Genomic DNA, 14,376 nt, shown 5'->3' with positions numbered 1-14,376 from the left:
AAAAATTATAGTGATTGATTTAGTATCATATTCCAATCTTGTAAATGTACAAAATAAATAATTATATGTGTTTTATTAATTAAACTAAAATAAATATGTAAATGAAAATAACTACACAATATATTTTAATATTTAATTTTCAAGGAAATATAGAAAGAAAAAAAAATCAGCCAACAAAATATAGTGGACAGATCCAAATCTACAACCCACTTCGAAGGTTAGACTTAATAATCAAATTAAGAAACCAAATAAAATTAAATCATCTTAGCCCAATTTTTATATAATTCATAAGTTTGAGAAATGATTATTTAACATACCTAAATTTTTTATATTTATTTAATACTATTTACTTATTTTTATTTTTTTTTCTTGAAAAACTACAAAACTTTATGTTTTTGGACTATTTTTTTTCTTGTATTATTATCAAATGAATGTAAAAATGTGTCATGATATTTTACTCCATAAGTTTATGTTAGGTCGGTCCGTAACTTGTTAGCTCACTTTGTTATCGCTAAAGCATGTCTTTATTTAAATTCCATGACTTCATGATTCTTAATTCATGCAATTAATTGAGTGTTTTCATTGAATTAGGGTCATTATGACACTTTAAATATGATTTAATCTTAGACGTGTTGTAAGAAAATTAGAAATCTTTCCTTGGATTAAAAAGTGATAAAATGTTTTTTAAAAGGGTCATGATGTGTTGAAACATATCACCCATATATATCCCAATAAGGTTACACTTCAAATTTAACCTATAAGCATATTATCAAAGCAAAATACAAAGAAATCGTGAGGAAACTTAGATTTTCACCTAAGTCGATATTTTTTATATATTTACACGCCCTTTTTCTGTTGTGTTTTGACATGAAAGACATTTTTTGCCTTCAATAATTAATCTATAGGTTATGATTTTTTTCATGTTAGTTTAAAGTGATATTGTTTTGGGTTATGAAATCAAGATCAAATCTTATTTTTAATACAGTTTGTAAATTTTAATGATAAAGTCAATTAAAATCCGACAATGTTGACATGTAACCAATTTACCATAATTGTATTTATAGATTTTAGGATGAGTTTTAGATTAACATTAATCTAATTACGACCTAATTAATAATAGTTTTGCTTAGGCTTAGTTTAATCATTCTTAATATTAACTATGGTTTAATTCTACTATTAAATTATTCCACCGTTTTTTTAGAATTATATACTGATAAAACTGTCCAATCCTAGGCTGATCGAAAAGAAATATTATACAAAACTTATGTAAATTAAGATAAATATAGATTTTGAATATTTATATAAGAAGGGAAGGCATAAATAATTGATATATAACTAAATGTACAGTAATAAGAAGCAAACCAATATAAAATGGTAAGATATGATTACTCATGATGTAACTGTAATTAAACTCTTTTCTTACGATAACACTTTTACTTTCTCTCGTCTCTGCTTTGAGAATTAAACACTAATCATTGCTTGAATTCTCTGTATATAATATTTATTACACAGGATTGACAGGGGGAGGTTTTTCTTCAGACTTTCCACCCAATCTTGTTATGATGAACATAAAAATTTTACACAGTTGAACAGGTCATCTTGTGTGTGTGCTTTCATTTCATACTTGTTCATATTTGTAAGATTTTTGCTTTTGTAATCATAATGAGTCTGCAATTACCTAGTTGATTGCAGTGGTTCATTCGTGGAAAAAGTGTTGAATAAATGAAGGAGAATTGGAGGAAGTGGTAATAATAAGGCAAATAAAATAGAAGGTGCATGTGTTTCACAAGTATTAATTAATATATATGATAAGATGACCGATTCTTGTCTGAAAGAATCAAAATGATGAGAGGGTTTAGTAGTTGGCGTATGGTAGGGGATACATGCACAGTGTTGGTTTGGTTGCATGCAATGCAATGCACATTCCCCTTTTCTCAAAACACTGTGACATCTCTAACATACGATACGAGGATCATCAATCAAACAAAAGGTCATTTGTTTTTGTTTGGACTTCACAATCAAACACGTTCTTCTGCCTTCCGCGAAGGATCCCTCAACCACAACGTGTCATCTGCGTGTGCATGCAACTACTCTTAATGCCTCCAAGTCAATCTCAAGTCAAGCCACAACATTTTTCTTATTGTCACCATCATCACTTCATTATTGTCAACACCTTCATATTATAATATCCTGTTTTTTTTTTTTTTATGTTTTATTGTTGTATATATCGGCTGTAAATATGTCTACACCTTATTAAATCATTGACCACATAGACACTCTAAAACTTGTGTAAACACAAACAGCGTTTTTCCTGATTTTGGATCTCAGAAAATTGGTGATTTCTTCATTGTTTATGAAGTGGTTGTTCCATTATATTATTCAGTGTGCATGACAACTACGGATATATGCTGCTCAATATTTTACACTTTCATCGTATTGTTTTTCAATACGGTGGTCGGCAGAACACGTAGTCGGTGATTGTAATGGACAAGAAACTTGGTCGGTCAACATCTGCCAACGCTGCTGCTTATGAGTTGTTATAGATTAATAGTAACGTTCACATTAGTTTTCACGAGACATTTTATCAAATTATTTATTTATTTAGTAGAGCTCATTTCCTAGTTCCACCATCCCAGGCCTTTTTTCCGGAGTCAAGAAACGAAAAATGCCCTAGGAAATTGGTGAACATAACTGTTCTGATAAACAAAACCCTCCATATCAAAATTGTTTTTGGTAATTCTTAAGCAAAAATTAATAATATTAATATTTGGTATTAGAAAATTAATATATAACATGTAGTGATAATATAGAATCCTTAAGCGTAAAAGATTGTTTTAAGCTAAGCCTAAATATAAAGAGGGTTGAATGACAATTATTAAACATGCTTTTCACATGAATCAAGTGTTTGTTTTATGAACACCTTAAAGTATCTTCATGCACTCGTGAACCTTTTTTTCATTATCTCTTTTCACACGGTATGGAAAGAAATCTGTATTATATAAAGCACGATCCATGAGCATCTACCTAACTCAAATTTACAAGTTAAGTGAAATAGTTTGCATGAATCTCTGTATAAACAATAGACCGAGTTAAAGGATCACATTCACGTTGTACAAGAGTGGATTCGAAGCAAAGTCGCCAAATGTTTGAGAAAATTACTCAGGGATGGAACTTGGTAACGAATTAAGGCCCAAAACTATTTATGAGGATAAAAAAAAGCTCCTGCATTGATGCAGAAGCTCACTATTCAGCCTACTGCTCATTCAATATCTAACTAGAATCAGTTGACAAATTCATAGAAAGAAGGCTAAATATGGCCACCTCATAAATTATATGACAGATTCCTTGATTGAATCATTCTACAACTTTGAATTTAAATATCTTCAAAAAAATAAATGAAGTACCATACTAATAATAGTAATGATAATCATAATAATAATAATAATGTAGGCTTATTACATCAATCATTCTATGGTAAAAAAATTACTAGATGTTGTTAATATCCCTCCCTATGCAGGTACAAAAAATTTCAATGTAGTCAGATTTATATATACAGAAAAGAATTGGTTACTCTATCATCAGGCACCTCCTCCAAGGTTAAAAATCAGAAACTGTTATGCAATCTGGACCTCAATGGGGGTCTCAACTGCAATCTAAAAAGACCTGATGCACTACCTCCTTCTTCTGTTGTGCTAACGAAACTTTAAACATAGTGTTCTAATTTGATTAGCATAACGCTCGTATCATCCATGGAGCCTCGTGAAACAGACAAATCTACAAGCTTTTTACAAGCCAGCAATGGTTGTGATTTGTTGCTCCCCACGAGAAAAGAACGAGCAATGTCTACTGCTTCCTGATTACTAACCTGAAAGGACGAGAAAAAGAAACTTGTTCAGTTAGTTCATCACTCAACAAATGAGAAACAAAATTGAACAATACTTTTCATGAAGAAATTGTGAATATATATGGTCTCAAGTTCTATACCTTATCCCATAGTCCATCTGAAGCTAAGATTAACAAGTCATGTTCAGGTTCAATTCTGAGAACTTTGGTCTCAGGTTCTGCTGTCACCCATTGTTTCAGGTGTCTATCTCCAATTCCCCTAGACACAGCAAGAGATCCTTGGATCCTCCAAATACCGCGGCATAAATCCACGTAGCCACCCTACAAGAAAAATTCCAATACTTGAGAACCAACAAATTCAATTTCAAAGATTTTGAGGTGGTTCCAATAACAACAGAGAAAGTATTATCACACTTAGAAGCTTACCAGGCTCTCAATTCTGTCCCTTTCATCTTCCCTTGAAGGCCTGTGATCAGATGTTAGGGCTTCAGCAACACCCCCTCTGCTAATGACAGCACGGCAATCACCAGCGTTGGACACAACAAGGTTGCCGTTCCTAATCAATGCTGTCACACAGCAAGAGCCACCATGGAGTTCCTCCTTCAAGAAATCTGAGTCTGTGTTGAGGTACCCACGCTTCACTGCCTCCTCGGCATCATCTTCATCTCTCATAATCACTTCATCTAAAATATTCTTCTCTAAGTTATTTGCAGCATATTCAGCAGCCTTGGCACCTCCGTGCCCATCAAATATGCCAAAAAAAGCCTGCCGGGATCACAAACAAATTTTCTCGTTAGATTTAATCACACTCAAATCAATCTAACTCATCAAGTATGATCATCATCAGGAGCATATTAATTTAATCAATCCTCAATACACATCACACACACAGTAAATTTCACCCCAATCTCTCTGCTTCAAATATTTTAATCCAACACGTTAACCACTGAAAAAACTTCTTAACTTCGAAACATCAAATTATAAGCTTTATCTCTTTATTACCGTTACCAACTACCAATAGAAGGATCATACAAAACTGAGTAAGTAAATCACAATTCTCCATACCATATCTATCTACAAATTCATAAAACCAACAAAAACACACAGAAAATCTCTCGATCCTTCAAATCTGTAATAAGTCAACTCAATCAGACTCAGACCAATTTCAGACAAAAAGTTTCAAACTTTCCACAACCCCAGTTCGTAAAAAGACCCCATAATCATAAGCAGACGATCTCAACCCCTACCCACATACCCCAGCCCCAAAGTTTTTTTTTTTTTTCTTTTCAAAATGAAAATTTTCTTACCAGTTTGTTTTCACCGCGTAGATTATTCCCAGCGGTGTAACGATCCTCCATGTACTCCCTCCTCCCTCTCTTGCAGTAGACCCCAAAGCCATCCTCCTCCGCCTCGACGACGTCACGCGCCGCAGCGGAGGGCGTGGGCGGAACCCCGAAGGTGAGAGAGGAAACGGGTATGTCGAGCCTGGCGGGTCGCTTCCTCTTCAAAACGGTGCCGTTGGGGGAGGTGGAGGAAGCAGAAGAGGTAGAGAAGACAGAGGGAGGCTTGGGAAGGCGAAGGCGAAAAGGGGAAGAAGGAGAGGAGGAAGCAGCCGCAGCAGAAGGAGAAGAAGAGGAGGAGGCGGTGTTAGTGTTGGAAGGTTTGAGGTGGGAGAGAGAGAGCGAAAGAGATTCGGGCGAAGAAGAGATGATGGAAGGCTTAGAGCAGAAGAGAGAAGAGGAGGGAGAGAAGACCGGCGAATTGGAAACCGCGACGGAGCAAGACATGTTGAAAAAATCCTTGTAAAAATTCAAACGTTGGAATTGGTCTTGAATGTGTTGGGTTTTGTGTGTTGAGAGAGTTTGATAAGGGAGGGTGAGGTGTATATAAAGGAGAAAATAATAGAATGTTATTTCCGGGTCAGATTGGAGTCAGTGTGGGACCCTCTCTTTTGCGTGTTATTTGCGAGCTTCATTACACACACACACACAACACAGCTATCACACTCAATTTTAAAACGTTCTTTGACCACCTTCTTACACCTGTGAAAACCCCCTTTTGCCCCTCCTCCTTTTCCTGCTTTATCTTTTTCTTTTATGTTTCAAAAAAAACCCTAATAATAGGTCAAGCTTGTTGAAACTATCATCATCAAAATTCAATATAAGGAAACTTAAAAAAAAAAAAGGAAAAATGTACATTATATAGTCTTAATACACCATGATGTGAGGTAATATGATAATTTCTTTAATGACTAACAAAAGTTTACTATAAGATTTTGTATCTATACTTTTATCATTGAGTTAATTAGTTACGTGATATGTTAAAGATAATATAAATTGAAATATGGTCTATTTTATAAAATAATATGACAAGAATTATTCAATTATGTGTGTATTAATGTTATTTCAATATTAAATTTATTAAGATATTATTGCTATGAGTATCATAGTTTTATCTTTAAAATACGTTTTAATTAGTTAAAGTTAAATAAAAAAATACATATAAACTTAAAAAGATTTTATCTCGAAAGATATTCAAATTTTATATTTTACAATTTAGATCGGTATATTGGAAGTCGGAAAAAAAATCTAATTTTATTTAGGTTTTAATTAAGTTATATTGATATCGTAAAACTTCATGTCATAAATGATTAAATAGGATAAGTTTATTAATATTTATAACAATCATTTTAAACATATTAGAATAATTATTTATTATTTATAGGCGAAGTATGACATTGATAATATATAATAAATTAGTTATTTTATTTCCATGTAATAATAGATTTGAGTGGGATTGAGGAAATTTTTGTACATGCTGAAAGGATTATAACCAAGGAAAACAACAAAATTTTGTAAAAGTAATAATATAATGAATAAAAAATATGAATTAGCATATAGTAGTATTTGATTTAATTGAAAGAAAATGAAAGTATTGAAATTGAAGAGTTTAAATATACTTTTACTTGGTATTGCATTGATTGAAGAAAGAAAAAGGTAAAAGGAATAAAAATGTAATTTGAACGTTGACTCGAAGGTGTGTTGCATTAAAGAGAAGGTATCTTTAAGGAAAGAAGAGAAAAGGGTAGGAATGTCATTTGTGTTAGAAAAAAAAGTAAGAAAAAAAAATTGTGATAGGAATGTTGAAAGAGTGTATTTTGACTGGAGCAGTACAACTACTTGCGTTCCAAACCCTAATAATCTCTTTCTTAATTTGTATTATTGATTAGGTTTTGTTTGGGGGAACTTAACTATTGTGAGTGTGGGGCTACAAAGAGAAGCACGTTCTGCGAAGTTACCGTTGAAGAGAGAGAGAAACAGATACCATTTATTATATTATTATTATTTTTTGGTTGTTTGGCTTGGTGACCGTTGTCATCTTCTTCAGCACTTCTCAACCAACTCTATATTTCTAACGTTAAAACAGTTTTTTTTACAACTTTTTAAAATACTTTTCTTTTTCTTCTCATTCAGCACCGCCATATTAAGCTTGCAAGTTGCAACTACTTCATTTCTCGCAATGCTTCCAACTTTTGTTTTTCTTTTCAGAATTCAACTTATTTATTTCAGATAATAATGCAAGTTAAGGAACTTAATAACTATAATATATATTTTATGAAATAAAGTTACTTTTAACTTTCCACAACAAAAAATATTTTTCAGCATACTTATTGTAATAATTTAGAAATAAAATTTAAAAGTTCTTAAGAATATTAAATTTATAAAAGACAAAGTATAAAACACATAAGCAGCTTCATTAGCACTTTTAGAACCAATCAACTTCATTTTTGTTTCAAAAACCTTTCTCTAACATCTGATCCTTCCAAAACATCTGTCTTTTCTCTAGATTCACTCACCATTGAGCAATCTACTCAACAATCCGAAGGCATATAAAGGTTCTTGGGATCGAGAGCTTCAAATTCCACCGATCACTTTCTTGATTCGAAGGGGTGAGTAGTTCTTTCCTCTTTTCTTCACTGTCCTAAAATTCTAAAACATGCAATCTGTTGATTGCATGTGTTAATTGTTCTTCTCCATCCATTCCTTATCAATTTCAACTTAAGTCCTGTTGTTGATCATTACTTTATGGTCTCTAGGGTTTGGGTGAGTTCTTGAAGTGTGAGGAACTGCGGAGGAAATATTTGAGCTGCACTTTAGGATTTCTAGGTAAGGGAAGCTAGGTTTGATTTCCTTGTTTGAAGATGGTTATTTTGTTTGAGTTGATCTTGTTTAAAGGTATTGAACTAATGCATGTAAAAATTGTGTTGTGAAATGTATCACTGATTGAATTGAATTGATGGATATATGTACTGGAATGTGTGTTTTCTGGTCTGTGAACTATGTGATTGCGTATGCATTGGAATAGGAAATAGTATGAACATGTGTATGAAATGGAAACTTAGTAATTGAAAGTTGTAATTCAAGTTATGCAGATTGATAGATAAACAGTTGAGTTAATTATAGTGTTTGAGTCAAAATTTAGGGAAGTGGAGTAGTGATTTTTGGGAAGTAGGGGTTAGGATCTGGATTAGGCTATTGGAGTCACTTAGTTAAGTCATTTGTGACTTATTAGAAACATCAAAATGGCCAAAAACAGTCTCAAAGTGGTAAATCTAGTTTTAGGTCCATAGCTTGATAAGAGTAAGTTTTGGATAGGAAATCCTTGCACAAACACTATAGATTAATGTTAGGAGAGCTTAGGGTCATTCAAACAAGTGTAATTCATCATATAGATCAATTTAGGAAAGTTAGAAGTTAATAAAAAGGTCTAGAATGAATCGGGGTGTTGGGTTGTCAAAATCTGCAGAATTTAGCTTTCCCTGCAGACAAAATTCGCTTAGCACACAGGGGTGCGCTGAGCGAATTATGTGCGGCAAATTGAGTGTTTTTGATGTTTTTGACGTTTTGGGAGTTCTAGATGTCCGTTTTGGACGTTCTTTAGGTCGTTCTGAGGGGTTTTTTATCCTTCTGGATCCATTAGTGAGGGTCTCCAAGATTTTTAAATTAAGTAAGTGTTGGTAATAATATGCTATAAAGAAAATTGTGTTAATAAGTGGTGTTTCTGTGAAAATATGTAATGTCTGAGTATGTATAAGTTGTTTTTATGACATAACTAAAGAATGATTGTGTTCCATGTGATGTGATATGAGAAGTTAAGTTGTATCTCTCGGTGAGATTATGGTAGTGTTCAGAATGAATATAGGGAGCTCAGTCTTGGGGGTTATCCAAACACTCTAATGACTTTTTCAATCTTACTTAGAGAAGAATTAGTCATGTGGTGAGAGTAGTAGGAGGTTCTAGTCTTAGGTGCTTCCAGTATGGCCAAGATGAGTGATAACGGACTAACCTTGTGTGTGTGTTAGGGTTTAACCCATAGCAATGGCTTTGCAAAGCAGTAGAGGCCACCACAAGTGCACAACCCGTCATAGCTTGATATTCATTTTAAGTCCGGATGAGTCTTGTCTAGTTTATTATTTGATATATTGTGTAATTTACTTGCTTGTGTGAATACTATTGGATATGTTAGGTTAAATTGAATTAATATGTATGCTTTTTTAGAATCTAGCTTACCCTTGCTTGTTTGTCTGTGTCTTGTATGTTTGTCTTCTTTCTTTTGCAATGGTCATCCAAATTGGATATGAGCAGAGGCAGATGATGTCCCTCTGGAGCAAGCCCTGGAGAGCGAGGATACCGCCCCTAGTTCTTAGGATCCCTAGTATCTATCTGCTTTATTTTGGAAAACTTTTTTATAAAGAAAGTTTAAACTTTATAGACCCTTTGGAATATTTTAGTCATCTACTTATTTTGAAATACTCTATAATATGTAAAGTTTAATTTCATAGTCTCTTTTAGGATGACTGTAAAATTATACTATATTTACATCCTATTAACTGCTTTATTATATTATAATGCTTGTCATTCTATATTATATTATTTCATATAATTTAGAATGTCACACTTATATTTTTTATTCATTTGATATTACTCTTAATTATTTTTTATCTTCCTCTTTCTTAAAAAATATAAAAATTTATATTTTTATAACTATTATATATTTATATTATAAATTAAATAAATATAAAAGTGTATCATAATATCGTTACTCACACGTAATAATATATGATTGACATCAAACATTGATTCAAGTAAAAGTGGTACTTTTACTTTCTACAACTCATAGAAAATCCACATTCATCAACCAATATAAATAAAGAATTAAATAAATTTTTATTCTTTAATTTTTGACCTTGAAATTAGTCTCTTTTTTTTATTTATTTTTTAATTTTTATTTGTCAAACTTTTTTTATATTAAAATAAAAATATGTCAAACTCTATAAACTGTTAGTATCAAATATATTTAATATGAAAAAAAATAATCTAACTAAATTAAAATGATATATATTTATTAATTTTTAAAATTTAAAAATTAAAAAAATTTCAAATTTTAAAATAAAAATAAATTTTAAATATGAATAAATTCCAATTTTATATTAAATTGTATATATTAAACATGAAATAAATCTTTTTAAGATTTTTCTTTTTATAATTTTAGTACAATGTTATTATGAAATTATAAGAATAATGCAAGTTTAAAAATATTTTGGACAAAGAGTAAGCTTAAAAGATTTTTAATCTTTTCATAATAAAATTACATAATAATAATAAATAAATAACAAAGCTTCCATTTTTATGTAGTTTTCAAAATAACATAATTTCACCAAAAGTAAATGAATTATTTTGCATTAAAGATTTTGGTTCATCATGTAACATCCCATTTTTAATAGTAAAATACTACTAGAAGGAATATTACATATATGATAAATTAGCTACTATAAGAAAACAAACCTACTAAAGACAATATCTACATCAGTAGATTCATCCGACTTCTCTACTGAATTTGTCCTCTTTCACCTATTGATGGAGCAACTGAAACGAAATGTCTCCCTAAGCTCACACCAATCAGGTGATCATCGCAAAAGAAAAAACATACAAAGGCAGACAACAAAAAAGCAAGGGTAAGCTAGGTAAACAAAATTTATTTATATGACACAATTATCTAACACAATTAGATTACATTATAAACATCAAAATGTACACAGATTTCTCATGCATCAACTACTCAGCACGACTCATCCGGATTTGTATAAATGTCGAACTATTGGTAGTCTTTGTACTGGTATAGTTCAGGTGACACTCCCCAACACTACACAACGTTAGTCCTTATATCAGTCTATGGCTAAAATCTAAGCCTATAGACAAGAACCTCCCTCTACTCTCACCACTCACATCGTTCTTCTCTATTTGAGTATGAACTGTGCTTAGAGTGTAGGGATAGACTTACCATTTCAAAGCTCCATACATTTATACAAGACAACAACAAAATCCTCCATAATCACTTCCAATCATCTCACCTTGAGATTTCCAAATCATACTCAATTATATCATTCTAATTCACAATCATATTCTTTCCAACCACACAAGCCATATATATAAACATAATATACACTCTTTCAATCAAACAATATAAATCAATCCATGGCATAAGGATACTCATATTTAGGTAAGGAAAACAGCTCTAAAACTCTCACCAACAGCTCCAGAAGGGACCAAAACCCCCAAAATGATATAAAGAACGTCCAAAGTAGACATCCAAAACCCTGAAAACTCCCCAAAAATGTTGCAGAGCTACCAAGTGGCGCCCAATGCCCCACAAGGGCGCCTAGCGCCATGATAGTCGCAAAACCACATCAAATTGGACCTTGGAGACCCTACCCTCAACTTTTAAAGACCTCTAGGACCCTTCAGAACTTGAGAAAACTTAGAGAACCCTATTGTCACTCAATTTGACACTTGAAAACTCACTTTTCACTCCTACAAGCTACCTAATTTCATTTCTATCCTTTAAAATCCTCAAACCAGTTTGCAACCTGCATAAACAAGTCCAATTGCACTTGCTAGGACTCTCCAAAACCACAAAATACTCCCAACAATCCTACTTCTCATTTTCACCCCTTAGAACCCCTGAAATGGGCTAAAAACTCAACCTATGAAGCCATTTTCCATTTCAGAACAGATTTTACTGGTTTAGTCATCTAGAAAAGTCCTGATATGTGTGGTAACATACCCCTAACCTTCCAAAACAGTGCATACCTCTTACCTCATCATTTCACTACTCAACACCCTCTTTTTGACTATAAACCATGCACCTACACCCTTACAAGACCTCTACTCTAATATATAGATTATATTTTACTATTTTAAGAGTTCCAACAAGTCTAAAATACCTCAAAAACAGTCTCCAAACTGCTATTGCTATTAAAACCATCATTCCCTCTAAAATTCACCTCTCAAAACCCCTAAATTTCACTCTAAAATGGTATAGAATACACTTAAGTGTTACTTATTTCAACTTCATACTATAACTATTTTAGAATTTAAACCAAATATAATAGACCCAGAGACCTTTACCAAACTGCAGAATTCCCTTTAAACTCACTAATCCAAAATTTGACATACTAACACACATCACTTTAAATCTCCAATTTATAGATCAAATCCTCAATTCTTCCAACTATCAATGATAACACAGTTTTATATCAACAACATCTCCATTTCATCATACTATAAGTTATACAACAATCATACATTCACAATTTTCAAAAACACATCATAAAAGGGTAATTACTTATATTTTTCCAAATTTCACACCATTAACAATCATATAATCACATGCACACCAAATGACAGATTACAAACATCTTACTACAATTATTAAAAGCAAACTAGCTTCCCTTACTTGAAAACTCTTCTCTTTCACTATAATTCCCAAGATCACAAGACGTAAGACGAAAACCCGCTTTCAAAACCCTAACCCCCAAATTCGAACCCCAAATTCGAACCCTAAACTCGATCGCGAATTCAATCCAAGTCTCTGCCTTTGCTAAGAGGCTTGAGAATGAGATCCCCATGTCGTGAAACGTTGTTGTCGCCTTCACAGAGAGGTAATCACGTCTACTGCCGAAGTCGCCTCCTTACCATGCATGCAACGAATCCCAACTTCGCAGGAGAAAAGAGTCTTCTTCTGCCGTTTTCCTTCTCTCACACCCCCTAACCTTAAGTTTTCAGAAAAGAAAGAAGAAAGAAGAAAGGGAGAAGGGTAACGAGGAAGAAGAAGAAGGGAAGAAGAGAAAGAAAAAAGGTTCTTACACATCATGTGTATTTAAACATGTTAGGAAAATGCTTTAGGAATATTTTATTTTTATTTTAATTTAGTCAAAGTTTGTTTCTTATTTTTAGGAGTTAGTTAATTTTTAATTATGGGTTGGAATAGTGGATTAAAATTAGGATAAAAATGTTAGTAGGTAGTTACTTTTTAAGTTTTAAATATTGTAATGTTTCTCATTATTTTACAATCAATAATGCAGAAGTATTTTTGCTTCAAGTACGTTATTGTGCTACGTTTCTTTATTCTAAAAAACCAACAATTGGTAGCAGAACCTTTTTTCTTGAGGGACCTGTGAGAGAAAAATCTGAAAGCATGGAAGGAGATTCAAATTTTTCAACAATATCACCATCAATCTTTAATGGTGAAAATTATCAAATTTAGGTGGTACGAATGAAAGCCTACCTAGAAGCTCTGGATCTATGGAGGCAGTTGAAGAGGATTATGAAATTCCTATTCTACCTGGCAATCCAACGATGGCTCAAATCAAGAATCACAAGGACAGAAAAACCATAAAAGCTAAGGCAAAGGCGTGCCTATTTGCTGTAGTTTCACCAACCATTTTCACTAGAATCATGTCTCTAAAGTCAGCCAAAGCCATATGGATTATCTCAAAGAAGAATATGATGGAGATGATCGAATTAAAGGCATGAAGGTGTTGAATCTCATTAGAGAGTTTGAATTGCAGAAGATGAAGGAATCTAAAACTATCAAGGAGTACTGTAAGAGGCTTCTGAACATAGCAAACAGAGTAAGATTGCTTGGTTCTAAACTTAAGGACTCTCGTATTGTTGAAAAAATTCTGGTTACCGTACTTGAAAGGTTTGAAGCTACCATAACCACCTTAGAAAACACTAAGGATTTTTCCAAGATTACCTTGGCAGAGTTGCTAAATTCCTTAGAGGCACAAGAGCAACAAAGGGCTATGAGAGAAGAAGGCTTTGTTGAGGATGCCTTGCCTACTAAACATGAAGACAACTGGAAAAACAAAAAAAAGGAACCAACAAACAAATAGAGAAGGTGTTGTCAGAAATGAAAGCAAAGCAGGAAGATCTAAGGGAAAGTATCCTCCTTGCAAGCATTGCAACAAGATGGGTCATCCTCCATTCAAGTGTTGGAGAAGGCCTGACGCTAAATGCACCAAGTGCAATCAACTTGGGCATGAATTTGTCATATGCAATAACCAAAATCAACAACAGGAAGAAGATGCTCAAATTGAAAATGAAGAGGAGGAAGATCAACTTTTTGTTGCAACTTGTTTTTCAACCAATGCTTCAAGTGAATCTTGGTTAATTGATAGTGGTTGTACTA

General features: G+C 32.7%; 2 protein-coding genes across 2 annotated transcripts; one reads left to right on the top strand and one right to left on the bottom strand.

Moving 5' to 3' along the window:
* Window positions 1-3,269: 3,269 nt before the first annotated feature.
* On the bottom strand, window positions 3,270-5,715 carry LOC106765140 (probable protein phosphatase 2C 25). Its single transcript, XM_014649647.2, has 4 exons — window positions 5,151-5,715; window positions 4,270-4,608; window positions 3,985-4,164; window positions 3,270-3,865 (listed from the first exon to the last, which is right to left on the bottom strand). Exons 1-4 carry the CDS (start codon window positions 5,628-5,630, stop codon window positions 3,704-3,706), a joined length of 1,161 nt encoding a protein of 386 aa, XP_014505133.1. The 5' UTR covers window positions 5,631-5,715; the 3' UTR covers window positions 3,270-3,703.
* Window positions 5,716-13,666: 7,951 nt separating this feature from the next.
* On the top strand, window positions 13,667-14,080 carry LOC106763509. Its single transcript, XM_014647695.1, has one exon. The coding sequence runs from the start codon at window positions 13,667-13,669 to the stop codon at window positions 14,078-14,080; it is 414 nt and encodes a 137-aa protein (XP_014503181.1).
* Window positions 14,081-14,376: the final 296 nt, after the last annotated feature.

Source organism: Vigna radiata, chromosome 6 (genome assembly GCF_000741045.1).
Source record: "Vigna radiata var. radiata cultivar VC1973A chromosome 6, Vradiata_ver6, whole genome shotgun sequence".
Taxonomy (NCBI): Eukaryota; Viridiplantae; Streptophyta; class Magnoliopsida; order Fabales; family Fabaceae; genus Vigna; species Vigna radiata.
Note: the sequence above shows the minus strand (reverse complement) of the source record. Positions and strands in the feature narration are given on the sequence as shown.

Bases quoted from the DNA above. Each gene is read 5' to 3' on its own strand.
- LOC106765140 (XM_014649647.2), bottom strand. From the start codon at position 5,630: ATGTCTTGCTCCGTCGCGGTTTCCAATTCGCCGGTCTTCTCTCCCTCC. The intron at 4,165-4,269 runs GTAAGCTTCTAA...TTTTTCTTGTAG, and splicing joins GGGACAGAATTGAGAGCCTG to GGTGGCTACGTGGATTTATG. The intron at 3,866-3,984 runs GTATAGAACTTG...TCGTCCTTTCAG, and splicing joins CAGATGGACTATGGGATAAG to GTTAGTAATCAGGAAGCAGT.
- LOC106763509 (XM_014647695.1), top strand. From the start codon at position 13,667: ATGGATTATCTCAAAGAAGAATATGATGGAGATGATCGAATTAAAGGC.